Source organism: Peromyscus maniculatus, chromosome 23, assembly GCF_049852395.1.
Source record: "Peromyscus maniculatus bairdii isolate BWxNUB_F1_BW_parent chromosome 23, HU_Pman_BW_mat_3.1, whole genome shotgun sequence".
Lineage (NCBI taxonomy): Eukaryota > Metazoa > Chordata > Mammalia > Rodentia > Cricetidae > Peromyscus > Peromyscus maniculatus.
The window spans coordinates 41,394,763-41,413,839 of record NC_134874.1 but is presented as its reverse complement, the minus strand read 5'-3'; the positions used below and the strand labels follow the sequence as shown (position 1 = coordinate 41,413,839).

Here is a 19,077-nt window from a genome sequence, read left to right as displayed (position 1 = left end):
ACGATAATTGTTTTGTTATATGTAATTTTACCATGTTAAAGTTAAAACCTTTCTTTTTAAAAAAAGAAGAAAAGGGGAAGTGCCGTGGATATCGTTCTATATAAATAAAACACTGATGGCCAGTGACCAGACAGGAAGTATAGGCGGGACAAGGAGAGAGGAGAATTGGGGAAACAGGAAGAAGGAGGGAGAGACACTGCAGCCACCGCCAGGACAAGCAGCATGTAAAGACGCCGGTAAGCCACAAGTGACGTGGCAAGGTATAGATTTATAGAAATGGGTTAATTTAAGATATTAGAACAGTTAGCAAGAAGCCTGCCATGGCCATACAGTTTATAAGTAATATAAGCATCTGAGTGATTATTTTATACATGGATTGTGGGACTGCGGGGCTTGGTGGAACCTGGAGAGACGCTCTCCAGCAACAGCCTGCACGGAGCCTTCACCTGCTTTGATCTACCATCTTTGACACAGGAAGGTACACTGAACTTTATCTACAATGGTGTACTGCCTGCAAGATATGCATGGGCAATGGTGGCACAACACTTGTGGGAGTAACCAACCAATAACTGATTTGACACAGGACCTACTCCATGAGATGGAATCAAGCCTTGGCACTGCTTAGGTGAACTAGAACTCTAAACTAAATAACCCATGAACAAAGGGCAAAAATGAATAATAGTGGTTTAAAAAAAGAAAAATAAATATAGAGATAAAATGACTCCTAATGATATTCCACATACTTGTAGGTAGGTGCCTTGCTCAGCTGTCATCAGATGAGCTTCCTCCTGTAGCAGATAGGAACAAATATAGAAAACCACAACCAGATATTAGTCAGACAGTGGGAGTCTTTGCAAAACTCAACCCTAATTCAATGTTTCCCTTTCTCAGAGCTCAGGGAATCCTATGAATGAGGAGTCAGTAAGACTGTAACAACCAGACGGGATAAGAATGCCAAGAATAATAAGAATACAGACCCTCCAAATCAAATAATCAAAGATTTTATGGACTCACAGAGACTGAGGCAGCATGCATAGAGCTTTCACAGGGCTCTAGAAGGTTCTCTGTGTATGTATTATTACTCACCATTCAGTGTTTTTATGGGATTCTTGAGTGTGCAAATGAGTGGGTCTCTGATTCTTGTATCTTCCCTTGGATTACTTTTCTTCTGTTAGTCTTCCCCAACTTTGATATGTTAATGTTTTGTTTTATCTCATTATATTTTGTTAATTTAAAAAAAATGAATGAAATACTACCCACTGGGGAAAAAGTTAACAACTGAATTGTTCTTTAATGCCTGTTGGGAGAAGGAGAATCAGTTTTCTGCAATCAATTGACACTGGACATATCATGCACTCAAGGTAGGCTTCATGTTCATAAATAGTTGCCCAAAATATAAGGGACTCCACATTCTGTGTATGTGTCCTTTATTTGCTTACAGTTTGGTTTTGAGTTTTTTGTTTGTTTATTTATTTGTTTGTTTTATGTTTGGGGGTATTTTACTGTTGTATTGGGGTTTTGTTTGCTTTTGAGAATTACCTTAAAGTTAGGTGGGTGAGGATGTGGAAGGCCTTGTAGGAGGGGAAGAATATTATCAAAATATATTTAAATGTAAAAATAGTTTTAAATAATAGAGAATAATTGGCATTGACTTCAAATGTGGGATTAACAATAGAGTTAAATAATTAAAATGTCCAAAACACACATTGTAGTATTAATGTATAGAAAGAAGCATTATCTGAAATACTAAATACAGTCACAGTGAGAACAAAGAGGAAATATATTATAAGTACTGTGTTTTATCTTCCTTAATGTACTATGTTGTTGTGAAAGGAAAAATAATTTTCCACCATCCCTTGACCTAGTGAACACATTTCCAATGCAGGAACCACAATCAAAGTTGGTATTTGGACAGTTTATTTTCCTGATTGGACGCTATGGCAGATTTGGAGGTAGAAATTCTGATTCAGTGGCCCTGTATGAGGCTGAGAGTCAGCATTTGACTGATGTTGGTGACCCAAACATCACTGAAGACCCTTGAAGAGTGAAAGTCATGTTACTAACAGACCTTCAGATTTTTAAAAGATTAGTTAAAATATAATTATTTCATTTCCCCCTTTCTCCTCTCCCTCCTATCCTTCACAAGCTTCACCTCCATTCAATCTCAAATTTAGGGCCTCTTCTTTAACCACTTTTATTACATATAAAAACAAACAAATAATCATATAAATACAACTGGATGAGTCTGCTCAGTGTTGACTACTTGTGCCTGTTTCTGAGTTGGCCATTTAGTCCTGGATAAACAATTGGGGACTCATCCTTGGGGAAGACTAATTTTTGTTTGTCTCAGAGATTCTGAACTACCTGGAGCTCTTCATTTAAGGATGGGTTCTCATAAGATTTTCCCCATCAATGTTGGAAAGCCAGCTGTTATTGGGGCAATTTGGGTCTTGGTTAGGCAGCCATGTTGAAGATATCGCATGGTTGTAGTTTCCCTGTCATTGACTGAGGTTAAAACAACCTCCATATTTTCTGTATGCATATACTCCATGATTTTAGAAAGTTTCTCAGGCTGCTTCGTATGACATGGCATGTCTGTGTCTTTTTGTAGTTTAGGAGGATGCCTTCTCTGCTTGAATGACACCTTTACATTTCAAGAACAAGCCCCTCACTATCTCCCTTTTAAACCCCAAGGTCTTCTTATTTACCAGTATGGACTCCCTGTCTTTGATATTCTGGGAGTTCATCATCAGCTGAAGAAAATCCATTTGGGGCTGAAAATAGACAGAAATTTTAAAGGTAGAAGTTGTGTTGTGAGGTAAAAAATGAGTATGGTGTGAAACTTTAAACTTTTTTTTTGAGGATATGACATTTTTAAGACTAAGTCAGTCTTAAAAATCATTAGTGACACAAAACACTCATCTATAGATTTTGGAGAACAGGGAATCTATCATGGTCTAGTACAATGTCCACCAACTTTTCTTGTGTATTTTCCTCATTCTGAGCATCTGTTGGATTGGATGGATGTTATTTGTTTAGAAAGACGTCCTGCATATCAATCTGTTGTTATCTTGACATATTTAACCAACACATCATACTCATTAACTTATATATTTGGAGCTCATTACAGGATTTCATGTGATTACATAATAATATTCCAAAAGTTTTACAAAATAAACCTAGAATAATAACAAATGTGAAATGACTTTTCAGGTTAGATCCATGGCATCCTTCTGACAGTGTCTTTCTGCCACCTCCTGGTCACATTATGGCAAAGCAGTGTTATTCAAGTGGCAATCTCAATGCCCCCCAAAATTGCCTATGTTGAATGCAAGCTATAACTCAGATCAAACAGATCAAATTCATCAAATATCTTACTAGGACTTTCTAGATGGAATGAGTGACATATGAAAGAATTGTCTTTGAATTGAAATACATTTTTCCTCCTGGTTGTTCTCAAGCCAATTTATTTATTTATTTATTTATTTATTTATTTATTTATTTATTTATTTATTTATTTATTTATATTTGTTTGTAGTTTTACAAAACTTGTAAAAATGTAACATCACTTGGAAGAATGTAGATATTCAGCTTGTTTAAGGAATGGAAAGAGTGCTAGAGAGATAAAATAAGCCAGAATGAAAATGCAAGCTTTACCTATTAGCAATTGCTTTATTCACCAATCATAAAACCTGTATAATTAGAAATAAAACAAACAAAACAAATGACAGAAACAAAATTGTCAGAAACGGGATCAAAAGTAATTATTAAATATATAAAGTGTGTCACATCTAAAGATGTTATATATTTTAAAGAAGTTTATTATTTATTTATTTTTATTGTACATCATGGCTGCAGTTTCCTCATCTTCCATGCTTCCTGGTTCGTTACTCCACCCCATTTGTCCAAACCCCAAACTACCCCTCCTTGTTTCTGTATAGGAAGGGGCAGGTCTCCAGTGAATATCAATAAAACATGGCATATCATATTGCAGTAAGACTAAGCACCTCCCTGTGTATTAAGGCTGAGCAAGGTGACCCAGCATGAGGAGCAGGGCCCTGAAAGCCAGTAACAAATTTGGAGACAGCCCCTGTTTTTACCATTAGGAGTCTCACAAGAGAACCAGCTATGCAAGTGTAATGTATATGCACAGCGCCTGGGTCAGTTCAGTCCCTGTGAGCACCCTGTGAGCCCAGTTTAGTTGATTCTCTGTGTTGTCTCATGGAGTCCTTGACCACTCTGGTTCCTATAATCCTTTATCATCCTCTTTTGTAGGACTCCATAAGCAGGAGAGTAAGCAAATCCCTGCTACTTCCTTGAGTACCAGCAGTGACAGGCTGGATGACCCAGAGACCTAGGACAGAAAGAAATATGATGGGAGGAAAAAGAAAACATATTAAATAAAGATGTTGAATTTAGAAAAAAAAAACACACCAACAATGAAAAATATCTTCTCTAGAGGAATTCAGTGTGGAATTCTATCAATTTATTTGACAGACAACCCAAACCAATTCTTTAAAGGCATGTGTAAAATTTACAATGTTTTGGAAAACTTGAAAATGCACTTTAAAAGCTTGTACTGTCTTCTTACTAATATCACAATATATCATTTGAAGTAAAATTTTATTGAAATATGACTTATAAGTACCATCAGAGACATCATAAACAAATCAATTGCAAACTTAATTCAGAAACATGAAATGAATCCTAAAGCATGCTATCTAAAGTAGCACAAATAGAATAAAACTTAGTTCTACACAAGGACATCAAAGGTGGAGTAATATGAAAATTTAGAACATTCCTTCCTGATTAATGTTCTCAGGAAACTAGACAGAACAGGAAATTCTCTTAACTTGATGAAAATTGTCTATGAAAACCAAGAGTTTACACAGATATTGTGGTAGAAAATTTACCTGTTATTTAAAAAAAGAGACAATGCTAGCTTGTTCTCTTTATCTTCACCACGATTCAATGATTAGAACCAAAGAGAAGATTTGTATGTCTTTCAGGGTACAGCACCAATATCTAAGGATACACAAAAATAAGTTATAACCATGAGTTGTGGCACTCCCAAGATCACATCCTCTAGAGGACTCAGGTGGAAAATCACAAATTTGAGAACAGATTAAATTACTAAGTAAATCTGAACAAAAATAAACAAAAATTGTAGTTGGAAGTTTTCATGTGTCTCGCCTGGTCCACAGCTGCTCAGACACAAATAAACACACAGAAGCTTATATTAATTATGGACTGTATGTCCATTAGCTCAGGCTTATTACTGACGAGCTCTTACACTTAAATTAACCTATAATTCTTATTTATATTTAGCCATTAGGCCTGGTTTCTTTTCTCAGTTCTGCCTTGTCTTTTTGCTTCCTCTTTGTCTGACTGGTGACTCCTGACTCAGCCTTCCTCTTCTCAGAATTCTCCCACCTGTACTTCCAGCCAATCAGCATTTTATTTATCAACCAATCAGAGCAACACACATCCAAAGCATAGAGAATGACATTCCATAGTACTTCCCCTTTTCTGTCTAATCAAAAAGGTTTTTTAATTTTAATATAGTAAAATTACATGTAATGGAACAGTATGAAGGAGGAATTCCAGTTACAGTATCTAGTCTATTTGCATATGGCAAAATTAAAGAACATATTTTATCTATTCTATGTTTGTGAGTCTAAGTTTCATATCTAATTTATCTTTTGTCATAACCAAGAAAAATTATAATCATCTAATCTACATCAAAGACTTCTGAAGGACCTGAGTACTATCTAAGTAAACATGAAGAGCATTGTAAGCAACATCCAAAAGTCTAGAATGACAGAGACAGCTGGCTGCCTGGACAGTCACCCAAAGTTCCTCTGTAACATTGGGATATTTATCTTCAGAATATAGGCCTAGAGATTTTCAGTCATATCTACTTGTGTCCTGTAGAATGTATGACAGTCTCCTCTGTGAAGCAGGAACCTGAAGGGCCATCTCATCTTTTAGAATTCAGTGGTCACCTTCCTATGGCTCCTGCATGTCCAGTTAATATAACATACTGTCAATCAGTTGATGGAAGGGCACTATTTTTTGCCCAGTGGCTAACTTTTGCCAGATAGAATGTAAACTCCATAATGAGTTTATTTAATGCCCATCACTCTCCAGTGTGTCTCATTGTCCGAAAAGCCTGAGTTTTTAAAACATTTAATTTTAATTTTAATTTTTTTTTTTTGGTTTTTCGAAATAGGGTTTCTCTGTGTAGCTTTGCGTCTTTCCTGTAACTTGCTTTTGAGACCAGGGTGGCCTCGAACTCACAGAGATCTGCCTGCCTCTGCCTCCCAAGTGCTGGGATTAAAGGCGTGCGCCACCACCGCCCGGCTTTAAAACATTTTAAATGCCATATTTTGTAGGTCTTTGAAGTGTTTGAAGATTACTTATCTAATTGAAATATATCTATGTATACCTAGAAACCTCAGCTAACATGACTATAAGTTTGACTATCATAGATAACTAATTTTTATCTGTATTTTTCAACTATACACTACAATGTTAAATGAGTTGCACAAACAAAATACTTTAAACAAGAGTAAAAATATACATATAGTATAACAAAATATAACTTTATATTTGTATCAATAAACTGAAGTCTATAGAAATTTAAAACATTTTACACAAGTTCTTGCTTTTTAAAAGTAGATTCAATAATCTATCCTTTCATCCTATCATATCTATATCCTATTTTTTTAATTACAAACTGTATAGCCATAGCTGAAGCTTTTTTCTAGCTAGCTTTTATATTTTAAATTATCCCATAACTACTAATCTATGTATCTATGTTCTGTGGCTTTACCTGTGTCCCATTACATATTGCTCCTTGGGAAGCTCACTGGTGTCTCCCCCACCTGTATCTCTCTTTAAATTTCCCACTTTCCTCTAAACTGCCTTGCCATAGGCCAAATGGCTCCCTCTCTGAAGATTAGATAGTTGTAGTAACAATTTTCCTTGTTAAGAAATTCAGAAACAAAACTCACTAAGGAGGTGTAAAGTGTATAAGTTTGAAATACATTATAAGATTATTTTCTGTTGGTAATGTAAATTAGGAAATAAAGTGAATTAGGTACATTTTGGACTCAACAAAATAGGATAGATAATGGAATATTTTCACTGAATTTGTCAAATGCAAATGTACTAGACATTGCTGCTATATTTATTGCTTTTATATATTGTATATAGTTACTGTATGTATTGTATATAGTTTTTCTTATATTAGTTATAACTTTAAAAAAATTTATTAGACAAAAAAGGGGGAAATGTGGTGATATTTTATTTGTGCTGATATGTGGTGATATTTTATTTGTGCTTCAATAAATAATGTTTGCCTAGAGATAAGAGGAAATAGCAAACCATTTTAAGTAAACAAAGAAATCTGGCAGAAATAGCACACTCCCTTATTCCTATCACTTGTCAGGCAGGGTCTCTGTGTGTTCAAGGCCACACTAGGGAACAGAGCCAAGCATAGTGACACATGCTTTTAACCCAGTACCAACCATAAAGACCTGGAGGGTCTATATAGACAGACAGAAAGTGACAGAGCTGTGTAGGAAGAGGAAGTGAAGGATCCAGGATAAGAGAGCCATGAGAGGGCAGAATAACAAGGCAATATAGGTGTCAAAAGACAGGAAATAACTCACATTAGGACCTTCCCAGTGGTGAAGTTAAGTTAGCTGTGGCGTTCCCTATTTCCCTGATGTTTCTCTAAGGCTTTTACCCATATATTTGGCTCCATATTTTTTATTTAATAAGACTATTTAGAAATTCATCTATAAAATTTTCTCATTGCTGGTGGTGGATTATGCAGTATTATACATGCTAGCCAAGCACCATATCACAAAGTTCTATCCCTAGGCCCTGGGTTTGAAGAAGGATCTTGATCTTAGGCTATGCAATGTCCTCATCTTAATTCAGACTTGAGCAACAACATACTTATGGAACCCTTGGCAGGACAGGCTTTCAGACACTTTAAAACAGGTAAAGGTATTCTAGTTAATTCTGGGCTGACAAAATTCTAATGCAGTTTGGTATTACATTATAATAAATCCACATATTGGAAATTTGCAGAATACTCACCCCCACATATCTCCATACTTTTTATGGCATTCTATATCATATTCTGATATGCCCTGGGAAAAGAAAAGAAAATGAAAAGTCATTTTTTAAAACCTGTATTGGCTACCAAATGGGAAACAAATGACTCAAACCCCAGGACATCAGGTTCATTATTTAATTTTCTGACCAAGCAATTAATGGAAATCCTTCCAAGTTCTCTGAGAGAAATAAGAAGTACAGGAGACACTTAACATGGGGAATTTAAAGATATTCATGATTTCTTTTCTGGATATTGTACATCCCAAAATGGTTCCTTCTTTATTAAAAGTAGCAACTGTCTTTATCGTTGGTAGTTCTTTGCTTTTGTTTTGACTCTGAAATCCTGAAACACTCTGTCTTTTCCCCTCCTTGGGTGCCTGAGGGCACCAAGAGTCGGGGAGATTGCCATGAATGTGAAAAATCGATTTGCTTCTCACTGCTTACTGCCCCTTTCACTCACTTGATGACTTCTTCATGATTTTAGTATAGTCAGTAAATTGAAGACAACATTGATGTATACAGCATATTAGATTTACATAATTGCCTTTCAGAATATTAAATGAAAAGTTGCAAGGAGGTAGAGGCAAATGATTTTGCTTCTAGGGTCCCTGTTCAACATGGAAAGATGAGGACATGCTGCCTCACATAAAGAAAACCTAAAAGTTAATGCTTGGTTTGAACTGTCATATCTGAATCTTGGAAAAAATCATGTAATCATTAAGTGGCAATTGTAATTTTGGTGGTTAGAATCCTATGTAACTCAGCCTAGACTCAAACTCTCTTGTATCTAAACTGACCTTGAAATTCTGATCCTTCTGAAGATAGTGATTACAGGTCTTTGGCCCCATGTCCAGTTTTTATGGTGCTGGGATCAAGCCCAGGGCTTTCTCCATTCTAGGCAAGCATTCTGCAGAAGGGAATTCCATATTCAGCACTGTGAATGTCAACTATACAAAACGATGTCTCTAGGCAGGTGACAGAGCCTAGTGTGTAAAGCCTAGTATTTAGAGCCAGACTTAACCAAGGTATTCTCTGAGATCCAAATGTTAGTACAAAAGGAACATTACTTCTAGGTCCTTGTCCAGGAACTGAATTGGCAAGATCCAGTGTGGGGCTAGAGCCAGTTCCTCAAAAGTGTGAAGGTTGTAGCTTCTTGGGGATTTGACTTTTTCCTGGTCTGTGCTTCAGTCCTAATGCATCTGTGACTGAGGTATGGATATCTATTTTTTTTGCTAGCCTTTTATGATTTAGCTGTGTGCAAGCCTTGACCATTTCCCTGTTACATATACTATGTAAAAAGTTTGCTGCTTAAAAATCTTCTGATATAACTCATCATTTTATGCATGACCTCCTTGCCATAGCTACATGTCTTCTTTATTTATCATTCACAGTCCACCCTGAAACATCTCATCACTTTGATCATTGGGATCATCATTCCTTCCTCATTGCTAGAAATCTTCAAGAATGAATGTTACTGTGCTAAATGTATAAAAAGAGTCAGATGTGGGGACCTGTAAAAAAGACACGGTGGAGAAATAGTTGAGAGCAAAACATGGGAGGAAAAGATTCTAAAGATCAATCTCTTTTCTTTCACTTTCCTTTGGCTTCTAACTTGTCATGTCTCACTATGGTACTTAGTTAAATTCTTTATTTTCATTAGAAAATATACCCTTGCCGCACAGTGATGGATGGCACACGCCATTAATCCCAGCACTCGGGAGGCAGAGCCAGGCAGATCTCTGAGTTCGAGGCCAGCCTGATCTACAGTGACCTGTCCAGCAGGCCAGGTTATTCGAGGGTCTCGAGGAGGGACCACCTGTGAATCAATGGGGGGCGAGAGGGAAAGGAGACCAAGCGCGTGAAGAAAGACAAAGCAGTCTGAGTTGCATCAAGGCCTCACTTTATTGACTGGTGTTAGAGCTTATAAACAGGGCTTCAGGTAGGGAGGGGGAGCAGGAGTGAGGAGAGGACAAAGAAAATTCCTAAGGAGGATCAGCAGGAGGTCGCTTTGGTCCCAGGCCCCTGCAGCTAGCTGATTTAAAGAGGTTTATTTAATCCTACATTCCTAGGTTAGACTAAAAGCCTCCTATTTACAGAGGCTTGATAAATCGTGGCAGGTAACACAAGGTTCAAGACACCGCTGTCCAGAGTCGGTCTCCAACACTACAGAGCTAGTTCCAGGAAAGCCACAAAGCTACACAGAGACCCTGTCTTGAAACCTTGCCACCCAAAAATATACCCTTCTTTTCCTGAATAAGATTCTGTAATTTAAAGACATGTGAACATGTGGGTGGATGTTTAAAGACAGATTATCACCTATGAGTGTCACATGAGTTTCCTATTTTGGGTTTGTGCTGTCGAATTTTATACATGACTAGGTAGGTATACCCACACCTTGAATATGATGCATTTGTAATTCAACATCACTGTAAATCTAGCCAATATACTCCAAAACAAACTGGGGACACAAGATAAAAATAAAATTACAAAAAATAGAGATACAAGGCCCTGAGAAACAGGAGATACCTTAATTTCTTGAATTATTTTCACTTCATGATACCTCAGGGTTTGAGGAGAAACTTCTTTTTTTGCTGGTGCAGTTATACAATCACCTGAATTGGCTCCTACTTGTTTAACTGAGCCGAACTCCATCCTTCTCAGGACTCTCCTCATTTTGCTTTTAGCCTTCCTTCCTCTAGTTTTCAGAAACTTATGAAGATAGATCAATAGAAGATGCTACTACATGGTATGGCCAAGAGCTCCAACATGTGTCAACAATTTATTGCTCAAACCTTACTCACAGTTAGAACAAAGTACACTTCTCTCATGATTATTTATTACCTAGTGGATTTCAGCATCTACTGAAAATTTAATTACTCAGTTCTATTTCTCACCATCCAGCATCACTTACAACAGTCTCAGCTGAAAATTTCCTCAGAGAAATCACAGATTACACCTATGTTTTCTTATTTAGATCATATTACAGAAGACAGTACCATTTGTCCACAAATATTAGATGTAGCTGCTATATTTTATTGATTTTCAAAAGATGTTAGGAGATATTAATTGACTTAGACCTTCCCTGAAACATACTATAAAATATTTGACTCTCGATTTTTTCATATTAAGAGGAGATAACGACCCCTCTTCTAGAAACCTTACTCCTGAGGGTCAAACACATAATTGTTATACTGAATCATCACTCATGCACAGTTGCCAAGTATTCTCCCAAAGCTTCTTCTATCTCTATTAGCTACTCCCACATATCCTTCTGGCCGATTCTTGCAACTTAGGGGACATATAGAACAATTTTTTTCTGCCCACTGATGCTGGCTGCCACTTGACTTCTTTTTATGAAATCCTTGATCAGCTTATCTAGAAAACAGGTGTCCTCAAGCCCTTCAATTTATTGCATGATAACTTGACATGATAGTTAACCCCTTCACCTCTTCACAACTTAATTCACTTTGGGTCTACACTGACTCTTGACAGGCAGCTCTCTTTGATCTTATGTGTCAGCTTTGTACTTCATATCTTGCAGATCCTTTAATGCAAATATTCCAATACTAGTTTCTAGGAGCTACACAATCCCAGAAACAGATAATGTGTTTCTTGGTGAGAGACTTTTGGGGTGCCTAATGTTATACTTCAAGAAGTAACTCCTCATACATTGAATGTTTCAGCTAAGTCTTCTATGAACTTAGATGATTTTTGCATTCCCTCAACTTCTAAACACTCTGACAGCTTATATTTAATATAAGATGTTCAAATATTTCCCTGTGCTCTTATTTTTTTTTTTTTTTTTTTTTTTTTTTTTTTTTTTTTGGTTTTTTCGAGACAGGGTTTCTCTGTGTAGCTTTGTGCCTTTCCTGGAGCTCACTTGGTAGCCCAGGCTGGCCTCAAAGATCCGCCTGGCTCTGCCTCCCGAGTGCTGGGATTAAAGGCGTGCGCCACCACGCCCGGCTAAAGGACATTTTTTTTTTTTTTTTTTTGGTTTTTCGAGACAGGGTTTCTCTGTGTAGCTTTGCACCTTTCCTGGAACTCACTTGGTAGCCCAGGCTGGCCTCGAACTCACAAAGATCCGCCTGCCTCTGCCTCCCGAGTGCTGGGATTAAAGGCGTGCGCCACCAACGCCCGGCTTCCCTGTGCTCTTATTAAACAGACTGAGGATGAAGAAATGTTTCACTTGTTTCAGCATGCCCAACAACAGGAAGAACCAGTAGGCTCCTTAATTTCTCCAATACTTTCCAGCTGTAGATCTAGCTTCCCATTTTTCTATTCAGAAGGCTGCTGATTCTGCTTTCATTAAGCAAGCTATTGTCTCATGCAAATCACCATCAGCACTGTGCTATGCCTCAACCCCAATTACAGTTATTTAGAGTTCAAGTATGACAAATGGTCTCAGATTGTCCTGCTTGTGTAACATATCTGCCTTCTTGTTATGATATAAATCTCCAAGGCTTACTACCTTATGGCAGAGAGATGTTATGGGCATTTCAAATTTTTGGCAGCCTCAAATACATTCATGTTAGTATGATATTTATTCTGGGTTCCTCCTCATGTCTATCCTATTAACTGTGAAGCTGGTAAGCATTTGATTACTACTTTCTGGTGAACATTTTTTTATAGCTGGCCCTCCAAAAATGTTTTCAAATAACAGTTAATTCTCCAGCATAGACTTCTGATACCTTTAAGAAATTTTGTGCTACATTATGTATTATACAATAAACTGGCCTCTTTTGTATTTTTCAAAGACAAGAAATCGCACATGGGTCTCTTAAGTTTGTGCTTGAAAAAATAAAAAGTAGGAGTATACATACCTTCTTACTTCAACAAATCTTCTTAATTGTTCTTTAATTTAATATTTTTGAGAATAGAATGACAAGGATTAACTGGCACAGAAAATGTTTGATTTGAGATTTTGTGAAAAGTTCTTGCTTTAGAGCAAAGGTGTGATCCTGACCTTGTGCTCATGAAGAGGAGAGGATGTTTGTATTTTCCTACAGGGATCTGTGGATCACATTGGGTCCCCAAACACCTTGTTCTGTATTGCCAGGTTATGAAGGCATCTGCCCTGGTACAGTTGACCAAAGCTAAGGATACAGATGATGATGAGTTTGAAGGCAGCACACAGTCCAGTACATCACTTGCATTCCACCTGGTAAAGCTCACTCCCAACTTGGGGACAGATTAAATGTCTCACACCAGAAGGAATTTGAGTGGTCAAGGAGACATGGAAACCTGTTATTCACACTCTATTTATTTTAGCAATTCTGGCATTACCCTCTGGCACACGTGGAAAGTGTGGAAGTCTACTGGGCCTACCTAGCTTACACTCCCCTTGGCTTATCCAATCACAAGGGACGATCTGCCTACTATAGTATTTACTAATGATATGCTTGTTTACTTTGCAATGCTGATGTTTCACATGTGGTGCCTGGCACTACTCACTTTAACTATATTGGTAGATCATAAATCACTCTTATTTGTTTGTCACTGGTGGGACAGTATGACTATGTTCTTTTCATTTGAGTGACTGGCAAGGCCTTAGTTCAAGGGTCCACATGGGATCAAAAATGAAGCATCATCAACTCATTCATCATTCTGATTACCCATAGTTTACCCCATTGGATGGGCATTTACCAGAATTCAGTGATTTTCCTGAATTCTGCTTGAGTTGCTTGCTCCATGATTTTAAAGTACTTCTTGCCACTGAATGGATGATCTCAGGTGCTGGTTGTCTTGTCTTAGTGGTGCCCCCTGGTCTGGATGAATATAAATCCTAAAATCCTCTAATTGGCCACTTCCTATTTATACTATCTTTAGAGGAAAAGAACATTAGGCTTTGAGCCACCATCCTGGATAATGGTGTGACATATGGGATTATTAGAGAAGATGACCAACCATGCATATCATTTTATATTTGGCCTCTCTTTTTTTTTTTTTTTTTTTTTTTTTTGGTTTTTCGAGACAGGGTTTCTCTGTGTAGCTTTGCGCCTTTCCTGGAACTCACTTGGTAGCCCAGGCTGGCCTCGAACTCACAGAGATCCGCCTGGCTCTGCCTCCCGAGTGCTGGGATTAAAGGCGTGCGCCACCACCGCCCGGCTTATATTTGGCCTCTCTTATTGCATTTAAACTCCATATATGTAACTGACTCAGAGTCCCTCTATTAAATAAAGGGGAGTACCCTTCAAAATTGCATGTGTTACTTGTAAGCTCACTAATTGTATAGGAGCCTTTGCTCATGGGAGCCTTCTTTTACTTTAACAGTCTAGCTTTGCTATGGTTCCTGTGCAACCTAATGGTACTTTAAGCATGGTGACTTTGGACAACACATTTGCTTTGAAGTACATCAGGATTTTACTAAAAATATATTTCTAGATTTTATTTTAACTTTAGTTATTACAGTACATATGGCTCTCCAGTCAGAGGCTGCTTCCACAGTGGCTCTTGTCCAACAAGTGCAAACTGCACATTTTGTTAAAAGATCCCTTATAATACTTCTGTAACTTAGATAAACATAGATAAAAATAAAATCCACAACTAGAAGCTAAGTGAAATGCTCTAAAAGTTTGTGTATTGAGCCTGGGAGATACAGTTAAAGTAATGCAATGTTAAATATCTTTACAGTGTCATGCTGGCTTTAGATACATCTGTGTTGCTCCTTTAAGTTTTGATGAATGTGAATGGAAATGGGAGAGAATTAAAAATAATTTTCAGGTAATATGACAACATCAGAATGTTATTTTAGATTTTGTAACCCTCAAGCAAATAGGTACTGGCATGTGCTCTTTCCTCATTCAATTCCCCTTTGGATCCAGCCAAAGATTTATTACACAAACTGCCAGATGTAATCTCCTTAACATTTTTAAAGATTTGTTCACTATTATCCTCATATTACTTGTATTGATAATTCATCTGACAATATTAGGAAGGATTTACTGGTTTAAGGTGTATTTTAGGCTATAAATATTTGGACATAAACGACTCATCTGGCCATAAAAAACAAAAAGAGGGGGCCCTTTTTGAAACAGACTAACTCAAAGTTCTCTCAGACACCATTGCAAAATGACAAAAGGCATGACAGTTCTGTGGCCTTCCAGGAACAGATTTGGCAAGCTCCTCTCTGGGTATGGAGCCATGCTGCGGGCCACAGGAATATCATAAGAACTCAGCTGGTTATGGCAAAGTCACTACCTGGAGGAATCAGGGAATTCCTCCAGAGGAAGCCAAATCCCAAGGAGTTTTTGGTGTTACTTGGCTTGTTATATATCAGCTGTATTCTGTTATGAAAATCGTATGTGCCTTCATAGCTTTCCCAATTGACTTTTCCCTAAGAAGGGCTAACAGTGTGGACTGATCACTCTCTGGACATACACATTCCAGGTATTTGGAGAAAAGCCTTAGGAAAGGCTTTCTCTGGAATCAGATATCTCCCTTGGCTACTTTCAAGGACTAGCAGTAATAACAGTCCACATGCAAGTCTCCTGATTTAAGATAAATTCCACAAGGAGACACCGCCTAGGTCTGGTGGACGTTAGTAATAGCTTTACACAATTCAGCTCGGACCCTCCTTTTGTTATAGCCTTACCAACTTTATGGACCACTAAATCCTTACCTAACCACTTCTAGGAATATTTAGATAACCTTTGCGCTAACAGCTATGCTCAGCCAGAACTCCAGTTCAAGCCTCCCTGTAATTATCATTAGCAGCATCTGGCCAGGTCCATCCCCAGATGGAGGAAAGTACTTTATCAGAGATACCTCTGTACTCTCTAAGAACAGACTTAAGCATCCAGGCTACCTGTTTGAGAAGGCCTGGCGGATGTGCCAATTAAGCCTTACTTCCTCCTTTCCCAAACCTTACCTCCAGTTCCAGATCTCCCTTTAACTATCACCAGAGGTATCTAGCTGTACACAGGTTGCCTAGTGACTCAGCACACCTTCCCCCACCCTGCAGAAAAACGGCAGATAGCTTGGACAGATAGGAGCCATAGGAAAAAAAGAAGACAGTTTTATTTTCTCCCATTGACCTAGCAACTTATAGATTCTTAACACTTTCTACCAATCACGTTTAAGGTTATAGTTGAGCACATAAGAGCCCTCTTCTTAGATATTACCTGAATTTAGCCTTTAGTTAATTCATTTCCCCATTGGTCACTTCCCTTTGGGGTTGCAAATTATAACTAACAGTTATTGCCTCCCTATGTGATTCTTATCACCCCTCCATTTGACCCTGGAAGCCTGGTTTTGCAGTGCTAAGGGAATACTGCTTGTAAGTGTATATATACCAGGACTCCTAGGGCATGAGAGGACAGAGAAGAGAAAAGAGAATGGAAGAACTAGATGAGTAAGAACTTGAGAGGAACGAACTGAGATGGGGAAGAACTAGATTGAAGGGCTAGAAGAGAGGACAAGAGGAATGAGATGGAAGATGAGGAAGAGCCAGAGGGGGAAGAACAAGATGAGGAAGAGCCAGATGAGAGAGAAGGAGATGGGAGAGGAGCTGATAGGGGAAAGAACTAGATAGATGAGAACCTAGAAGGGACAGAACTAGATGAAGGAATTAAGATAGAACCTAGAGGGGACAGTAGACAAATATAGAGAAATCAGGCAAGGAAGGAGCTAAACATGAGAGCAGAATAGAAGCTGTGTAGAGAGAGAGAGAATTATCACAGAATAATAAAGTGTATGAACTAAGGAGTTTCATGTACATAGATTCATTTCTTCTCATCAAAGAGTAATTATCAGCTGGTTATAGATTCTTCCCGGACCCTGGGAGGGGACTATCGAGGGGCTGGACCCCCATAGTCCTCGATAAAGCCAGAGCCTCTAAGAAGTATTCGTTGTAGTTTATGGGGATCCTACTCTTTTCCCTGGCTTGTAGTTATCAGTCCTAAGGCAATTGTGTCTATGGTATCCTGGATTCTCTTTGCCAACGTTGTATGACTTAGCTCTCAGCTCACTTTGGCCATTTTCCTCTGCAAACAGTATGTAAGAAGCTATGCTGATTAATAAACTTCCTTGGCATAAGTCATCAGCTTATGTAAGACATCTATGTCCCATTATCTGTCTTTTTTATCTCTCTCCCTTTTTCCTCCCACTCAAAACTTCACTTTTTGGGACTCTTATTCTTGCAGGTTTGGGTCAGCATAGTATAGACACAGCCCTATTAGTACTCAGTCACCTACAAATAAGATATCATGGTATACACAAGCACTGAGCAAGGAGACAAATCTGTGCCAAAATCTGAACAGCAAGTTTGAAACTAATGTTGCCTACAGGAGACACTACTTGAAACAAACAAACAAAAACCCAAGAAGTGTATTTGAAAGAATACATTAAAAAGAGTTCATCCAAAAATGATAAGGAAGTTATTGCTTTTTCAACTGGGGGCAAAGCATGGACTTCATAGAAACTTAAGTAATGGAGTCCTTGGTTTTGAAGAATTATGATCTAATAAGTAAACCTTGAGAATTCAGAAAAGCAAATCTTGCAAGAGTGCAGTCCGAAAGTAGGCACTGCTCCTGCACATGAGCTCAGGAAGGACAGGCCAAGAGTCCAACCTTTAGAACACATCCAAAAACGCTCTGTGTAAATTCACTGTCCCTATTAAATAGATACATGTATATGTGTACATGTATGCAATTATACATATTATGTTTCACACACTACATGTATGTTTTTCACAGATTTGTCAACTCATGCTTTTATTAGTGATTTTGTATAAATGATTCTGCTTCTATTTCAAGAAATGAAATTCAGAGTCTGGTTAAATATTTTCGGTTCATGGGCAACATCATCTCATCTCCCACATTTCTGCTGTTTAGAGTCACACACAGGGTTCTACCTTGAAGTGAAAAAGAGTAAAGTCAAATCTTCTTGTAGGAGTAAAAGCTTGGATAGAGTCTTGGAAGTAATTATGGGATTAAACAGTTCAATTGAGGATTCAAGTTTGTGCATAGTCTCCAAAAGTAACAATGTGTCTCCTGATAGGCATGTTACAGAGATACTCAGCAAAGAGTGTAAATAACTAAACTTAGATTTGAATAAATCACTCAGGTTGATGAGGTGCTACTCAGTGGCCTTAAACGTACTTTTTAAAATGCTGATTAAGAATAACTGTACTTTTCTGGAATATATACTGAGAAGGAAACAAAATCTTTGATGCTCTCAAAGTCTACACACCAGCATTTTAGCTTCAGGTTCTAGTTTGCTAAAAGCCAGGGTCTTCACCTGATCTGCCACAAACCTGAGGTCACAAACACATGTTAGTAAAACCCAAGGGTAACCTGGCAATGATGTGAGTGTTTCAAAAATAATTCTGCCAACTGAAAGCCTTACAGTTGATCCCAATGTCCATTAGAATGGATGAACTGACATAGGGTTTAATATTTTTATAAGGGACACTGTCACAAGAAGCAAAGTAGGGAACCCAACAGCACTCACCCTCCTATAGTTAAGCATCGTCCCAACAAAAGGCAGAGGTTTGGGACCAGGAATCCCTGGCTTCTTAAAAAGTCCATGAGAAGAGGTTCCATACCTAAAACATGGAGGAAAAAGTCAGTCAGATCATAGACTAATCATACACGTAAATATTCATAATCATACACACACATAAATGCACACATTCCCACATGTCATATAAAATATACATATTTTTGTATATAATTATACACTAATTCATGTTTATTATTGAGTCAATATGTAATATCTAAGTAGATATACATGTATATGTGAATATATATATATATATATATATATATATATATATATATATATATATATATATATTTCTTGGATGCAAATATTGAGAATTACCAGAACTGATTCAGTGAGGTAACATGTGGGCAGAATATAACATAAAAATTCAGAGAACTAATCGCCTTCATATACCATCTTACTATAAACTTTTCAGCTTACAATTGATGGTCCCCGTATTAGAGC

At 37.7% G+C, this 19,077-nt stretch overlaps 1 protein-coding gene across 1 annotated transcript in view; it reads right to left on the bottom strand.

Annotated features, from left to right (window-relative positions):
* The window catches only part of LOC102925065 (cytochrome P450 3A13-like), a 133,182-nt gene extending 114,508 nt beyond the window's left edge, over positions 1-18,674 (bottom strand). Inside the window, exon 1 of the mRNA XM_076560630.1 lies at positions 18,580-18,674. Within this exon, the coding sequence (XP_076416745.1) occupies positions 18,580-18,597 (18 nt within the window). The 5' untranslated portion in view covers positions 18,598-18,674. The remainder of the gene's footprint in view (positions 1-18,579) is intronic.
* Between the last annotated feature and the right edge of the window lie 403 nt (positions 18,675-19,077).